The 17,006-nt window shown below is 44.5% G+C and overlaps 1 protein-coding gene across 1 annotated transcript; it reads right to left on the reverse strand.

Moving 5' to 3' along the window:
• Positions 1 to 11,618: 11,618 nt before the first annotated feature.
• Positions 11,619 to 16,405, reverse strand: LOC121547526 (mismatch repair endonuclease PMS2). Its single transcript, XM_041858851.2, has 10 exons — positions 16,043 to 16,405; positions 15,763 to 15,902; positions 15,550 to 15,636; positions 15,336 to 15,438; positions 15,015 to 15,198; positions 13,246 to 14,771; positions 12,828 to 12,995; positions 12,640 to 12,740; positions 12,308 to 12,477; positions 11,619 to 12,043 (listed from the first exon to the last, which is right to left on the reverse strand). Exons 1-10 carry the CDS (start codon positions 16,054 to 16,056, stop codon positions 11,900 to 11,902), a joined length of 2,637 nt encoding a protein of 878 aa, XP_041714785.2. The 5' UTR covers positions 16,057 to 16,405; the 3' UTR covers positions 11,619 to 11,899.
• Positions 16,406 to 17,006: the final 601 nt, after the last annotated feature.

A 17,006-nucleotide genomic window follows, 5' to 3' on the forward strand; every position in this document is an offset into this window, starting at 1 on the left:
TGATAACACTAGTTCCATTGTTACTCCAATCTCCACACAGCCATCACTAGGAGTTGTATCTCCATCACATGTCATTGACGTACCCAGACCAGCTGCAGGGAGTTTATGAAAAACACATAAATGTCTCTGCTCTGTATTAACCCTTCAACTGGTTCTCAATCCATAAACATTTTAAGGCATATAGGTGTTTAATTCTACAACATATGTACTTGAAAATCATCTATAGGAGCAATTTCCAAACGCCTGCAGGTACCACATTCATCTGTACAAACAATAGTAAGCAAGTATAAACACCATGGGACCACGCAGTCGTCATACCGCTCAGGAAGGAGACGTGTTCTGTCTCCTAGAGATGAACGTACTTTGGTGTGAAAAGTGCAAATCAATCCCAGAACAACAGCAAAGGACCTTGTGAAGATGCTGGAGGAACAGGTACAAAAGTATCTACAGTGAGGAAAAAAAGTATTTAGTCAAATCAAATCAAATCAAATTGTATTGCTCACATGCGCAGAATACAACAGGTGCAGACATTACAGTGAAATGCTTACTTACAGCCCTTAACCAACAGTGCATTTATTTTTAACAAAAAAATAAAACAACAACAAAAAAAGTGTTGAGAAAAAAAGAGCAGAAGTAAAATAAAATAACAGTAGGGAGGCTATATACAGGGGGGTACCGGTGCAGAGTCAATGTGCGGGGGCACCGGCTAGTTGAGATAGTTGAAGTAATATGTACATGTGGGTAGAGTTAAAGTGACTATGCATAAATAATTAACAGAGTAGCAGCAGCGTAAAAAGGATGGGGTGGGGGGGCAGTGCAAATAGTCCGGGTAGCCATGATTAGCTGTTCAGGAGTCTTATGGCTTGGGGGTAGAAGCTGTTGAGAAGTCTTTTGGACCTAGACTTGGCACTCCGGTACCGCTTGCCGTGCGGTAGCAGAGAGAACAGTCTATGACTAGGGTGGCTGGAGTCTTTGACAATTTTGAGGGCCTTCCTCTGACACCGCCTGGTATAGAGGTCCTGGATGGCAGGAAGCTTGGCCCCAGTGATGTACTGGGCCGTACGCACTACCCTCTGTAGTGCCTTGCGGTCGGAGGCCAAGCAGTTGCCATACCAGGCGGTGATGCAACCAGTCAGGATGCTCTCGATGGTGCAGCTGTAGAATTTTTTTGAGGATCTGAGGACCCATGCCAAATCTTTTCAGTCTCCTGAGGGGGAATAGGCTTTGTCGTGCCCTCTTCACGACTGTCTTGGTGTGTTTGGACCATGATAGTTCGTTGGTGATGTGGACACCAAGGAACTTGAAGCTCTCAACCTGTTCCACTACAGCCCCGTCGATGAGAATGGGGGCGTGCTCAGTCCTCTTTTTTTTTCCTGTAGTCCACAATCATCTCCTTTGTCTTGGTCACATTGAGGGAGAGGTTGTTGTCCTGGCACCACACGGCCAGGTCTCTGACCTCCTCCCTATAGGCTGTCTCATCATTGTCGGTGATCAGGCCTACCACTGTTGTGTCGTCGGCAAACTTAATGATGGTGTTGGAGTCGTGCCTGGCCATGCAGTCATGGGTGAACAGAGAGTACAGGAGGGGACTGAGCACGCACCCCTGAGGGGCCCCGTGTTGAGGATCAGTGTGGCAGATGTGTTGTTACCTACCCTTACCACCTGGGGGCGGCCCGTCAGGAAGTCCAGGATCCAGTTGCAGAGGGAGGTGTTTAGTCCCAGGATCCTTAGCTTAGTGATGAGCTTAGAGGGCACTATGGTGTTGAATGCTGAGCTGTAGTCAATGAATAGCATTCTCACGTAGGTGTTCCTCTTGTCCAGGTGGGAAAGGGCAGTGTGGAGTGCAATAGAGATTGCATCATCTGTGGATCTGTTGGGGCGGTATGCAAATTGGAGTGGGTCTAGGGTTTCTGGGATAATGGTGTTGATGTGAGCCATGACCAGCCTTTCAAAGCACTTCATGGCTACAGACGTCAGTGCTACGGGTCGGTAGTCATTTAGGCAGGTTATCTTAGAGTCATTGGGCACGGGGACTATGGTGGTCTGCTTGAAACATGTTGGTATTACAGACTCAGTCAGGGACATGTTGAAAATGTCAGTGAAGACACTTGCCAGTTGGTCAGCACATGCTCGGAGTACACGTCCTGGTAATCCGTCTGGCCCTGCGGCCTTGTGAATGTTGACCTGCTTAAAAGTCTTACTCACATCGGCTACGGAGAGCGTGATCACATAGTCATCCGGAACAGCTGGTGCTCTCATGCATGCTTCAGTGTTGCTTGCCTCGAAGCGAGCATAGAAGTGGTTTAGCTCGTCTGGTAGGCTTGTGTCACTGGGCAGCTCGCGGCTGTGCTTCCCTTTGTAGTCTGTAATAGTTTTCAAGCCCTGCCACATCCGACGAGCGTCAGAGCCAGTGTAGTACGATTCAATCTTAGTCCTGTATTGACTCTTTGCCTGTTTGATGGTTCGTCGGAGGGCATAGCGGGATTTCTTATAAGCGTCCGGGTTAGAGTCCCGTTCCTTGAAAGCGGCAGCTCTACCCTTTAGCTCAGTGCGGATGTTTCCTGTAATCCATGGCTTCTGGTTGGTGTATGTACGTACGGTCACTGTGGGGGACGACATCATCGATGCACTTATTGATGAAGCCAGTGACTGATGTGGTGTACTCCTCAATGCTGTCTGAAGAATCCCGGAACATGTTCCAGTCTGTGCTAGCAAAACAGTCCTGTAGCTTAGCATCTGCGTCATCTGACCACTTTTTTATTAACCGAGTCACTGGTGCTTCCTGCTTTAGTTTTTGCTTATAAGCAGGAATCAGGAGGATAGAGTTATGGTCAGATTTGCCAAATGGAGGGCGAGGGAGAGCTTTGTATGCGTCTCTGTGTGTGGAGTAAAGGTGGTCTAGAGTTTTTTTTCCTCTGGTTGCACATTTAACATGCTGGTAGAAATTAGGTAGAACGGATTTAAGTTTCCCTGCATTAAAGTCCCTGGCCACTAGGAGCGCTGCATCTGGATGAGCGTTTTCCTGTTGATTTATGGCCTTGTACAACTCATTCAGTGCAATCTTAATGCCAGCATTGGTTTGTGGTGGTAAATAGACAGCTATGAAAAATATAGATGAAAACTCTCTTGGTAAATAGTGTGGTCTACAGCTTATCATAAGATACTCTACCTCAGGCGAGCAAAACCTCGAGACTTCCTTAGTATTTGATTTTGTGCACCAGCTGTTGTTTACAAATATACACAGACCGCCACCCCTTGTCTTACCGGAGTCAGCCGTCTATCCTGACGATGTAGCGTATAGCCCGCTAGCTGTATGTTATCCATGTCGTCGTTCAGCCACGACTCGGTGAAACATAGGATATTACAGTTTTTAATGTCCCGTTGGTAGGATAACCGTAATCTTAGGTCATCCAATTTGTTATCCAATGATTGAAGATTGGCTAATAGGATTGATGGAAGAGGCAGTTAACTCGCTCGCCGTCGGATCCTTACAAGGCACCCCGATCTACGTCCACAATATCTCTGTCTCTTCCTCACGCGAATGACAGGGATTTGGGCCTTGTCGGGTGTCTGTATGATATCCTTCGCGGCCGCCTCGTTGAAGAAAAAATCTTCGTCCAATACGAGGTGAGTAATCGCTGTCCTGATATCCAGAAGCTCTTTTTGGTTATAAGAGACGATGGCAGAAACATTATGTACAAAATAAATTACAAATAACGCGGAAAAACACACATAATAGTACAAATGGTTAGAGGGCTGTAAAACGGCAGCCATCTTCTCCGGCGCTGTCTAGAGAAAGTGGTCCTATCTGTCAGCCACCAATGGTGCAAGTTCTCCCACTTAAAAAGATGAGAGAGGCCTGTAATTTTTATCATAGGTACACATCAACTATGACAGACAAATTTAGATTTTTTTCCCAGAAAATCACATTGTAGGATTTTTAATGAATTTATTTGCAAATTATGGTGGAAAATAAGTATTTGGTCACCTACAAACAAGCAAGATTTCTGGCTCTCACAGACCTGTAACTTCTTCTTTAAGAGGCTCCTCTGTCCTCCACTCGTTACCTGTATTAATGGCACCTGTTTGAACTTGTTATCAGTATAAAAGACACCTGTCCACAACCTCAAACAGTCACACTCCAAACTCCACTATGGCCAAGACCAAAGAGCTGTCAAAGGACACCAGAAACAAAATTGTAGACCTGCACCAGGCTGGGAAGACTGAATCTGCAATAGGTAAGCAGCTTGGTTTGAAGAAATCAACTGTGGGAGCAATTATTAGGAAATGGAAGACATACAAGACCACTGATAATCTCCCTCGATCTGGGGCTCCACGCAAGATCTCACCCCGTGGGGTCAAAATGATCACAAGCAAAAAATCCCAGAACCACACGGGGGGACCTAGTGAATGACCTGCAGAGAGCTGGGACCAAAGTAACAAAGCCTACCATCAGTAACACACTACGCCGCCAGGGACTCAAATCCTGCAGTGCCAGACGTGTCCCCCTGCTTAAGCCAGTACATGTCCAGGCCCGTCTGAAGTTTGCTAGAGTGCATTTGGATGATCCAGAAGAGGATTGGGAGAATGTCATATGGTTAGATGAAACCAAAATAAAACCTTTTGGTAAAAACTCAATTCGTCGTGTTTGGAGGACAAAGAATGCTGAGTTGCATCCAAAGAACACCATATCTACTGTGAAGCATGGGGGTGGAAACATCATGCTTTGGGGCTGTTTTTCTGCAAAGGGACCAGGACGACTGATCCGTGTAAAGGAAAGAATGAATGGGGCCATGTATCGTGAGATTTTGAGTGAAAACCTCCTTCCATCAGCAAGGGCATTGAAGATGAAACGTGGCTGGGTCTTTCAGCATGACAATGATCCCAAACACACCGCCCGGGCAACGAAGGAGTGGCTTCGTAAGAAGCATTTCAAGGTCCTGGAGTGGCCTAGCCAGTCTCCAAATCTCAACCCCATAGAAAATCTTTGGAGGGAGTTGAAAGTCTGTGTTGCCCAGCGACAGCCCCAAAAGATCACTGCTCTAGAGGAGATCTGCATGGAGGAATGGGCCAAAATACCAGCAACAGTGTGTGAAAACCTTGTGAAGACTTACAGAAAATGTTTGACCTGTGTCATTGCCAACAAAGGGTAAATAACAAAGTATTGAGAAACTTTTGTTATTGACCAAATACTTATTTTCCACCATAATTTGCAAATAAATTCATAAAATATCCTACAATGTGATTTTTTTTCTCATTTTGTCTGTCATAGTTGACGTGTACCTATGATGAAAATGACAGGCCTCTCTCATATTTTTAAGTGGGAGAACTTGCACAATTGGTGGCTGACTAAATACTTTTTTCCCCCACTGTATATCCACAGTAAAACGAGTCATATATCGACATAACCTGAAAGGCCGCTCAGCAAGGAAGAAGCCACTGCTCCAAAACCGCCATATAAAAGCCAAACTACGGTTTGCAACTGCACATGGGGACAAAGATCGTACTTTTTGGAGAAATGTCCTCTGTTCTGATGAAACAAAAATAGAACTGTTTGGCCATAATGACCATCGTTATGTTTGGAGGAAAAAGGGGGTGCTTGCAAGCCGAAGAACACCATCCCAACTGTGAAGCACGGGGGTGGCAGCAGCATGCTGTGGGGGTGCTTTGCTGCAGGAGGGACTGGTGCACTTCACAAAATAGATGGCATCATGAGGAAGGAAAATTATGTGGATATATTGAAGCAACATCTCAAGACATCAGTCAGGAAGTTAAAGCTTGGTCGCAAATGGGTCTTCCAAATGGACAATGACCCCAAGCATACTTCCAAAGTTGTGGCAAAATGGCTTAAGGACAACAAAGTCAAGATATTGGAGTGGCCATCAAAAATCCCTGACCTCAATCCTATAGAACATTTGTGGGCAGAACTGAAAAAGTGTGTGCGAGCAAGGAGGCCCTGTCAGGAGGAATGGGCCAAAATTCACCCAACTTATTGTGGGAAGCTTGTGGAAGGCTACCCGAAACGTTTGACCCAAGTTAAACAATTTAAAGGCAATGCTACCAAATACTAATTGAGTGTATGTAAACTTCTGACCCACTGGGAATGTGATGAAATAAATAAAAGCTGAAATAAATCATTCTCTCTACTATTATTCCGACATTTCACATTCTTAAAATAAAGTGGTGATCCTAACTGACCTAAGAAGTTTAAATGTATTTGGCTAAGGTGTATGTAAACTTCCGACTTCAACTGTATATAGTACAGAAACCTGCTCCACCATACAAATACAAAGGAATGAATAAAATGGCGTTTAGCTGACCTATAGGTCCAGGTTGCAGTGTTAACGGTCGTAAGCAGCTAGGTTCTCTGCAGAGAGGATCTCTAGGAGTTTCTCTGTGGTCAGCTCAGCATCAAACAGACCAAGGTCCTGTTGGTGGGACAGACAACCAAGTTTCAACATTCAACTTTACATCATGTAAAGTTAGGGGTTGTGAGGGTCAGGAAAAACTCAGGGCTCTAAATATGAGCACCCATCATCACACAACATCAGTGTGTGGTCACATTAGTTCACATATGAAGTGCCTGACAGTCATGGTTTGGTCAGCTAGAGGGACTCTGCAGAAGGCCTTGTAGATCTCCCATCACCTCTCAATGTAGTTGACAGCAATCACAGCATGCAGAGGGTTGGGGAACAACAACTCTGCATTCGGAGTTCACAACAAGGAGAGAACGATGGGCTACACTTGATAATGAGTAAACAATGGCGTGTGTGTATGCATGCGTACGTGTACCTTTTACATTCTTGTTCCTCAACAGCTTGGAGAAACATGCAACCAGTATGATACAGAGGGCCTGGGAAGTAGAGGAGAGAGGCTCAGGAGTATGTGGTGTTGATACAAGGTTGTTACTACAGTAATTACAGTGTTACTACACAAGAGTAAGAGCGTAAGGGTTAGCAACTTTGTCCTTACTGTATGTCCTTATGGTAGGTGTTGTAGGCCAAGATCACAACACAGCGGAGGAACTTTCTGAGCAGCATGGTGCTGAAGGGAGAGTGGATCTCCTCTGAAGGGTCATCATCTGCTTTGAAATGAGTTCACAAAACCAGACTTAAATGGAAAAATGTAACAATGTAGGTTCATGTCCTGCTCAGGTTACCCCCTGTATTCACTACAATATGTTATTCTCTCTAATGTTAAGTTAACAGTTCTGATGCGAATGAAGCAAATGAACAAAACTGGAAAGAATTGGCCAAACATGAAGGGAGGTACAGTAGATGAAGTGGTTCATTCTCCCTGGCCTTACCACATATGTAGCTGTCGACCTGGGCCAGGGTGATGCCGAAATGGACCTGGTGCTTTCCCACCAGGACACGATATGCATAAATACTTTTTTTTTTATATAGAGAAACGTTCCAAATGGACCCGAGGACAACTAGACCCGTTCCGTATATACCTGGTCGGATCCAGACCCTGTCCGATCCGAGTGAGGGAAGCAGCAGAAACGTTTTTTAAGCTAGGGAGAGGGGTGCCGCTCTAGCAGGCCGGGGAGGGGCCGTACTGTGTGATTGACATGGGGGGGAGCAGGGAGGAGGGAGGGAGAGACCAGAAACAGCAACAAACCAAGCCGACTCGCGCTATAGTAGACTAATAGCTGCCATAGCTAGGTTATTTATCATCAAATATGATTACGTAGTACCTGTTTTGGACTGCATCAACCCGGGAGAAGCTAGTTAAGCTAGCTAACGTTACTCAGGCTACAGTTACAAATAACAACAACTCCATTCAGGATATTACGTAGCAGCCTGCCTACCTGTTGGCTCTTGGTCGTTGTAGCCTATCCTTCTCCTTTAACTTTTCATTCCGTCATTTTCATTCCATATTCTATTGATTAGATATCTCCTAACTTTTGTCACACATGGAGCGAGGCTATATGACTGTATGATTGGCCAACAACAAGTTACACGCAACACGCTCCACTCCTGAAAAGCAAGAGCAGCAGCATTATTTATACATTTTCTCTCTCTCTCTCTTTACTGCAGCAGTCGCGTTCGGATCTGTACGGGCCCTTCCAGACAAGTCAGTCAAAATTACACATACCCGAGACCCGTGACAATCATATCAGATCTGACCCAGACCCATGACATTATTTAGAATTCTGGATCCCAACCCGCTAGGGTCCCGGATCGGGTCTCGGGTATTCGGGTACAGGTGGATTCATAAAGACCTCTAGCACACATAACAGCACCCTGACTGTCAACTCAGCGCAGAGTTGGGGTTGAGGCTATCATAACTTAGTTATGGGATTGTTATAATATATGGAATTTTATTTGACAACTGAATTGACACAAATTGAAATGGATTTTCATATGCTGTTGTGGTCTGTCTACTGACCTGTTTGAGCTTCAGGTCTCTGGTTCTCTGGGAGGTTCTCCAGTAGAGCAGTGATGTCCAGAGCCATATCAGGCCCAAGCAGGGCTGGACCACTGCCTGAGTCTCCTCCTGGTGCTCTTCTGGGGGATTCACCTGAAACACAAACACAGGACTTACTTTTACTATACTGTATAATCACATGACAAATACAGGACCATTCCAGGGAGTTGATGTCAGATGATTCATTTGTTCAGACATGTATTTTCAGAGGGACTTGGTGTGCTTATCGTCCTCAGAACGGGAAGTGTGTGTTCTTATCCCACTCAGATCAGGGGTGTTTGAACCGTCCAGGCAGAACGCTGGGAACTCTGCCATGTGGTTGTCCACAAACTCCCTTTCAAATATGCGCCCATTAAAAAAATAAACTTTCCCTAGAATGTTCAAAGAGATCTTATTATTTCCACTCTACATTAACATATATTCAATTAGAATGATTGCTCTATGGAAGTAGGAAGTGTTTTTTCCCCCTTCACCTGTCCATGTTTTTTGTTGTCCTTCCACTCTCTTTTGTAAAGATCCCGCTGTCGTAGTAGAAGCTGCCTTGGCCATGCCTCAGCCCCTGGACAAAGTCCGCAGTGTACTCATTCCTCAGGGGGTACTGAGAGCCAGGCACTCTCCTCAGGAACCATGTGTGGGTCCCCTGTCCATGCTGAGCGACAGAGGATGCTTTAACAGTAATTTATCAGTTTTACGTGAAGATACTCCAACCATGTTTTCTTTCTCAAAGCAAAATAATGGGTTTATTCATCTATCATGTCATGGCAGATGGGGATGATTTGGTTTGACCTACCTGGACCCCATTCTCCCATGTCCCTCTGTACTGCTGACCCAGCTTCAGCCACCTCCTCTTGCCCTCTCCATGTCTCACATTGTTCCTCCACTGGCCCTCATACAGCTTCCCAGAGGGGTAACTTTGGCAGCAGAGAGAACACATGCAATGTGTATAACACTGATATAATTTAAGCATAAGAACACATTTATGGGAGATCATTCACGTGTAACACACTGTCTAAACACAAGTTCACCTACCATCGGCCTCCCCATCCCTCTCTGTTATTGTTCACCCAGTCTCCTTCATACCAGGATGTCACTTCCTGGTTATAGTATATCGCGCCCTAATAAAATAAACAAATACTGTAAATTAAGCAACAAACCCGCATTAAAAAGACAGCGGAAGAGGTGCAGGTTTATTTGACTTGCTCAAGAATTCAACAGGATCATACCTTTACGTGTCTTTTGCCATGATGCCACTGCCCTGTGTATATTACCGAGGTATTAGCACACCTGTATGTCCCGACACCATGGCGGATTCCACTGCACACCTCTCCCTCATAACAGCTACTGTCCAGCCAGGTGTATGTCCTGTCGTGGAAATTCTACTTTAACATTGAGGAGAGACCAGGTCAATCACCAATCAGGATATTACTTTGTTCAAAACTTATTAATAAGGGAGCACGTCACATCACATACACAAGTGAATAGAGTGAGTGCTCTGCAATAATGAGTCTGGTCGACCCAACAGTCTTGAGTGTTGGGCCGAGAGCTCTGACATACAAAGATAAACAGACGTCTTATATAGTGGTCCTAAAAATGCTTAGTCATGGCTGGTTCCACCCCTCCACATCAGCTCAGAAGAAAACAAGCTACCTAGTTTTCTTCTTGTGGCTATGTGTATCGGTTCATAGCGCACAAACAAGTGATAACGTTAGTTCCGTCACTCCCCTCCGTTCAAGCCAGCCTGTTCACCTCATATCCTTACACAGCTGTGCCCTTGAAAGATAACAGAAGAACAGGATGAGCTGAGACACTGTGGTCACTTCTCAGAGGCTCTTTGTCTTATGCCGTGTGACCAAGTTACTCAGAAGCAAAGATACAAAACAATAACAACTCTCTGAGTTGCCCGATGTCCTTGACGATACGCACAGACCAGCTACAGGGAGCAGAGTGGAACCATCCCTTCTCAGAAGCACAGTATTGCAAGTTATCAAAATCTACCAATGTTAAGCATATAATTGTTAACTATTAATATAAAACAAAGCAGGTCATTTTTACACTCACAGTCCCATGACCCATGGGCACATTTAATGCAAACTCCCCGTTTGAGAATTTATGAGAATCAGTGGTTCACAGATCACATCTGCAGTTTAAGATTAACTAAGAAATTATGTATCTCCTAAAGATGGTGGACCAAAATACATCTTATTTCACTCTGCCCAGGTGTACAGACCACGTCCATGCATAAATCCTTCTGAAAACATACCCTTTTGAAGAAAAACAAAGCTTATTGATATGATGTCATGTTTGCTATTTCATTTTAGGCATCATGTAATGTAATGCATGTTATATACTGAACAAAAATATAAACGCAACATGCAACAATTTCTAAGATTTAACTGTTTTATACTTCATAAAAGGAAATCAGTAAATTGAAATAAATCAATTAGGCCCTAATCTATGGATTTCACATGACTGGGCAGGGGCGCAACCAAGGGTGGGCCTGGGAGGGCATAGGTGCACTTGGTCTGTGGTTGTGAGGCGGATTATGGTAGAGGAATTAACATTCAATTCTCAGGCAACAGATCTGTTTGACATTCCTGCAGTCAGCATTCCAATTGCAAGCTCCCTCAAAACTTGAGACATCTGTGGCATTGTGTTGTGTGACAAAACTGCACATTTTAGAGTGACCTTTTATTGTCCCAAGCACAAGGTGCACCTGTGTAATGATCATGTTGTTTAATCAGCTTCTTGATATGCCACACCTGTCAGGTGGATGGATTATCTTGGCAAAGGAACTCAGAAACTCAAATGTCCGACTTGGTTGGCCGTGTTCAACAAATTAGCAAGTCGGCATAGGCCTTCCATGGAATGAGTTCGACACCCCTGATCTACAACGTGTGGTTCCAAGACAACACCAGCATGGGAGCTATTTGCCAAAAGTTGACTTAATGACTGTTCGGGAGTCATTTTCTCAGATCTTTTCTGTTTATCCCCTTTTGCCATTTCACCTGGTCATCCAGCCGATGCAGTTCCGTAAACATACCATGCTTAGCAAACGAGGCGCCTGTTGCTAAGGAGCTCGGTACGGAATCCTTAGTATGTCAAAAAAGTATTTACAAACACAAAAATAAATGTCTATTCAAGTTGGGTTTATGTACTGAAATTATAATGTCAGAGTATTTGTGTTTAGATTATTTTATTGAATGCATACTTAAAAATGAAATTTGTAGAAATATAAAACTATGAAGGCTGAACATGAACATGCAGTGTTAAATTGGTAAAACGTTATTTTTTTCTTCAGTCCATATTTATTTGACAATAAAAATAATCTAACAGTGCTTGATTTTACATAATGAGTTAGCAAACTTGTGTCTATTCAGATATATAAGAGCAGGCCAACACTGTTTAGAGAGGTATTCAGTATATCTCTTTGAGCCGGTCCAGCTGAGTTGAGAAACCAATGTAAACTTCAGTCTTGTGAGATGATGTTCAAGTTAGCAAGGTGTCTCATAGTGGGTCTGCCATGTGGACAGTTCCACGGCTGCTCTATCTCCCCCATATGAACCACAAGCTTCTTCATCTCACTCGTGCTCAGAGCAGTACCGATCATCACCTTACGTGGGAGACAGAGTACATAGCATCATTGGACCAGAGCTCAAATGAAAATTGTGTCGCTGGAAAACTAGTGCAAAAGTATGTCTAAAATACCAAACAAACATTTACACTTTCAATCACTGCATAACATACATTATAACTGGTGCATTTGTACTAACACTTCTTATTTAGTGCTGAAATCATATAGCGCATTAAATCACAAGTCATGGACAACAAATCAATCACATGAATACATTATAAAAACATATAAACAGACACTCACCGACTTCCTGCAGGCCCTGGAGGCGAACATCTGCCTGACACGAGACGGCCGACACATGACCCCCGGGCTGTCACTCAACATGAAGATGAGCTCCTCGATGTCCCCCGGACCAAACGTCCAGTTCTTACTGGTGGGCAGGGACACCAGCTTCACCCGCTCCATCACCTGGGCTGGAACACAGAGCGCAATGGAATTCAGAATCAGAAAACAGATAGGAGCCATACCCATGCATGCTATTTTGAAAGAGTGCTATTCTAATTTCTTATGGCAGGGTATATTTTACCCCACTAAATATAGGACTGAGTGAGCGTGTTGTTTTCTATTTTACTTACCCTCCTCATCTATGAGGAAATCAAAGCCGTTCTTTCTGAAGATCTCAAGGTTCTCCATGAGAACGTTCTCGCTGACTGCTGTGAGGTGGAGATTCTGTGGACTGAAAACACCATAAAAAAAATACTTATAACACAAAATGAGTAAGTTAACTATATAAAAGTGGTGGTGAACGTCAGTGATTCCTTACACAATGAGTCTCTGTCCTTGCAGTGCGGTGTGTTGTTGAAGCATCTCAAAGTTGTACTTCTCGTCAGTGGCGTGCTGGTCGATCATGAAGATGTCAGAGTTGAGCTTAGTTATGATGAAGCCCAGGTTAAACTGGCCGATTATCTGCATGTCCTTAAAACTGTCTTTGCTGTGGGGATTACAGATGGGAACATTTCAACAGACTTAAAAACGGGATATAATCATATCGTTATGTTATGTCAACCCTGACAAAGGCAACGTGCACCTAAAAATTGGTTCAGAAATGCAATTAAAAAATAAGATGAAATTGTGCCACTTGCTTTTATGAAGCTAGTTTTTCCTGGTCAGACATAGTAGTCAGGAAAAAATAGTCCTTACAATTAACCAACAATAATCAAAAATAGCAGTTCAATTCCCACCATATCTCTTTCTTCAGCTCATCCTCAGCACTCTGATTCTCTCCAGGGCTGATCTTGGCTCTGAAGCGTCTGTAGCGCAGACCGTCTTCAGCCTTCTCTCTACGCTGTTCCTGCAGCCTTCTCACCCTCCCACTCAGCTCCTGTACAGAGAACTGCAGTGGCACTGCCCTCTTCTGTACACAGAATGGGGCGTCCACATTAGACTCAGAACCAGCTGAATGTGTGGTCTTGTTCTCTGAGGAGAACTGGTCATCCTCTAGTTTGGCCTTCTTGGTGTTGGGACTGAAGCTCATCTCCTCAGACTTCTCTGAAACATGTGGTTCAATCTGCCGGTCAAAGTGCCTAGCAACTGTGCTTTCCTCGTCCAAAGGTTCATCGAGTGCCTCGCTTTTTATACTGGCTTCGTCATCTACTGTGATGTCTGGCGAGTTCAACTCTGACCGTGTAGTTGCATAGAGGCTCTCTGGGGTGGCTGTGGGGGAGCTGTGCTCCGACAGGACGCTCTCTCTGCCAGAGTCTACGTCGCTGTCCTGCGTCCTTCCATACCGGAACCCTTCCAGCACAGACCTCCCCACAGGAGAACATTTCACTGCACCTTGACTGGATTTCAAAGGAGATTGTAAACTTGGCCTGTGTGTTTTCTGACTCTTCTCAGAGCCTCCGAAGAAAGACTGCAGCTTCTTCTGCGTTGGACCAGTGTTGGCAGCTTTAGTAGTGTTCGACTTGGACCCACTGCCTGGGCTGTTGTGCATTGAGAAAGCAGCCTTTAATTCAGCCAGGTTGAGAGATGACCGGGGGCTTGGTATCACAGACTCTGAATCATCTCCAGCTTCAGGAGCCGTCTCAGATGATGGAACCTGGCATCCTTCCATATCAGATGGAGGCTCTGCTAGTCTGTAGGAATCTTGTAAAGTGTGTTTACTGGTGGTGGAGAAGGACGTGTGGTTGAGGCTGATCTTGTTGACTTCAGTCTCATACATGGCGATGAGAGAGCTCTTCATGATTGCTAGCAGGAGCTTCTCCTCCTGGAGGAAGATCTGACGCTTGTCTGGAGTGACGTTCACATCCACACACTCTGAGGCAACAGTGATGTTCAATGCAACAAATGGATACTGATGTCTGTTAAACGTGTGATACACTTCATTCACAACCTTGGACACCTTAGAAGGATCACACGGTCGGTTGTTGATGTAATAGAACTGTCTGTCTGTGGCACTTCTCCCGACACCATGATCCCCTCGCGACACAAAACCGGAGATTGTGAAGAGGTCTTTGGGTAGGTCTGCGTTATTCAGTCCATAGTCCTCCTTGATGTTGTCTGTAGGGGAGAGCTGCTGGAATAGAAGCAGACTCTGCAACTGTTTGGGGCCAAATATGGCTCCAATGTTGTCCCTCATACTTTGTCTGCCGCTGGTGCAGAGGACCGGGGTGCGTTTGCCCTGTCCCGTCTGGTTGGTGCATGTGATACGAACCCCTGTAGAGATGATGCAGTAGGATTGGAGCACGTGAATCATCTTGGTGTATTCCTGCACACATACAAAGAGAGAGCACAATACTTTATGCATTCCCTACACCAGTTCTGAAGAAAATACAACCAGTAGAATACAACCAGTTAAAGTAGTGTGTTGAACATTCCTTTTAAAGGAGAGTTGTTCTTCTAGTCAGCTGTGTTGTTGTGGTTGAGTAATGTACTGTCCAAACACAGCATGACACACCACTCAGTCTAGACTAAAACGAATATGACTGACTAGTGACTAATAATAACTGACCTTCTTGATGTTGCGTTGGAACTCCTTGTGTCGGACGGGCAGGGTGTAGAAGAGCTGCGACAGGCTGACCGTGGTGCCCTGCTGCCTGGGGTGGGGCGACCGTTGGGTCAGGTGACCGTTGTGGTCAAACACCAGCCTGGTGCCCACCTGGGCAGCCTCATGACAGGTCACAACATTGAGGTCACTGGGGAGGGAAGAGAGGAGGTCAGCTGATAATACTGCAGAGGAGAGTTGGGAACTTGCATCTGACTCTTGGAATAAGGACAATTACGTTATACACTCCATCCATCCAGGAGATATAGAGATAGAACACAGCTTTACCTGAGGGCACATAGAGAGCTGAGGGCTTCCCCTCGGAAGCCAAATGTTTCCACGTGGATAAGGTCAGAGAAATCCTTCAGCTTCGATGTGTGGTGCTTCAAGGCTGTGGGCAGGAGGATGAAATCAAGGGCCTGAGTACAGTATCCTATAAATACAGTATATTACAGTATGCAATATACAAACATACAATTGGCAGATAAATGGTGTTACTCACTTAGTCCTTCAAAATTAGCCTCTTCCACTCCTTTGCCGTTGTCAGACACTTCCACAAGCTCTGTTCCGCTGTCCTTCAATTTAATGTCTACAAATATGTGGAAACAACTCTCCATATTAGGGATCTGTGCAACATCAACAACATGCATTTCCAAAACAAAAACCATACTACCTCCACAGTTGATCTACAGTACAGTATTTGCAAAGCACTTACCTACATTGGTGGCCCCTGCATCAATACTGTTCTCAACCAGTTCCTTGACAGCTGTGGCCAGGGTCAACACAACTTGTCCAGAGCAGATCTGATGCACAGAGTGCCGGTCAATGGCCTTGATGGTTCCAGCTGGTTCAGAGCTGTTATGAAATATAATCATCATGACACAAATGGCTTTGGTACATGTATGCAGGTGTTTTCATTCTACACAATTATGGTTGCTTGCAGTTGAGTGTAACATCAATGAACAAGGAAACATGTAGCTGGGTACTCAACTCACCTTGCATCCGTCATCTCGACTGTTTGAAGAAAACACCCTAGCTGGTGTACTGTCTGTTTGTATAATGTGTATCGTCTATATTCTGTTTGTTTATTCTGCTTTCTCTGGTAGCACCATTTCACCAAATCAAATTCCGGCTACAACTAGCTATCACCAGGTGGGCTAGCGGCTGACAAACCAACGTTAGCTGTCATACATGTTGTCAGCAAGTAAGAAAACTAAGTTCACAGAATTCAGTTATCACAACAACAAAAAAGCATTAAACCGTGATTTAGATTGAAACGGCTGCAATGAAAACAAAAGTTGTCCTCTTCTTCCTGATGTTGACGTCCGTCTTCTTTTTCGATGAGGTTTAACGGCGGTTGGCATCCAATTTGTTGCATTACCGCCACCTACTAGACTGGAGTACAACTCCCTTATATTTTGCTTGAAAAATAAAGAAATACTCTACCATCTAACACTACACTCACAAATTCAAAAATAGTATTAATAATTAACACCACCCTACTCCACTATTTAAATATATTCATTCCTACCTCATGCCCTCAACCTGAAATGATGGGACATCACCACTTAACACTCTCTGTAACTCTTCTGATGTCAAGACTCGCACACCCAAATACCTCTCTGCCGCTGCCACCACAACTAAAATTTTCTTCGACTTACGTTCCATCCCTGCAGTACAATTAATAACCATTGCTATAAATGCTAAAAATTCAATCTTACTGAAACATACAGCTCTGGAAAAAATTAAGAGACAACTGCACATTTTTCTTAAATCAGCATCTCTACATGTATGACAGCCATTCCATTCCCGTGTCTGTTGAATTCCAACACATGCACACCTCATTCTACTGAATTAGGTACTGATTAGGTGATCACACGAACCTAATCTTATTTAACGAGGAAAAGTATAAAAACCACATACCACTGCTGTGGTCATCACTATCCTCTTGCAATAGGA

This window comes from Coregonus clupeaformis, chromosome 31 (genome assembly GCF_020615455.1).
Source record: "Coregonus clupeaformis isolate EN_2021a chromosome 31, ASM2061545v1, whole genome shotgun sequence".
NCBI classification, from domain to species: domain Eukaryota; kingdom Metazoa; phylum Chordata; class Actinopteri; order Salmoniformes; family Salmonidae; genus Coregonus; species Coregonus clupeaformis.

Bases quoted from the DNA above. Each gene is read 5' to 3' on its own strand.
- LOC121547526 (XM_041858851.2), bottom strand. The intron at 15,637-15,762 runs GTAAGTGCTTTG...ACATATTTGTAG, and splicing joins TGCAGGGGCCACCAATGTAG to ACATTAAATTGAAGGACAGC. The intron at 15,199-15,335 runs GTAAAGCTGTGT...TTCCCTCCCCAG, and splicing joins AGCTCTCTATGTGCCCTCAG to TGACCTCAATGTTGTGACCT.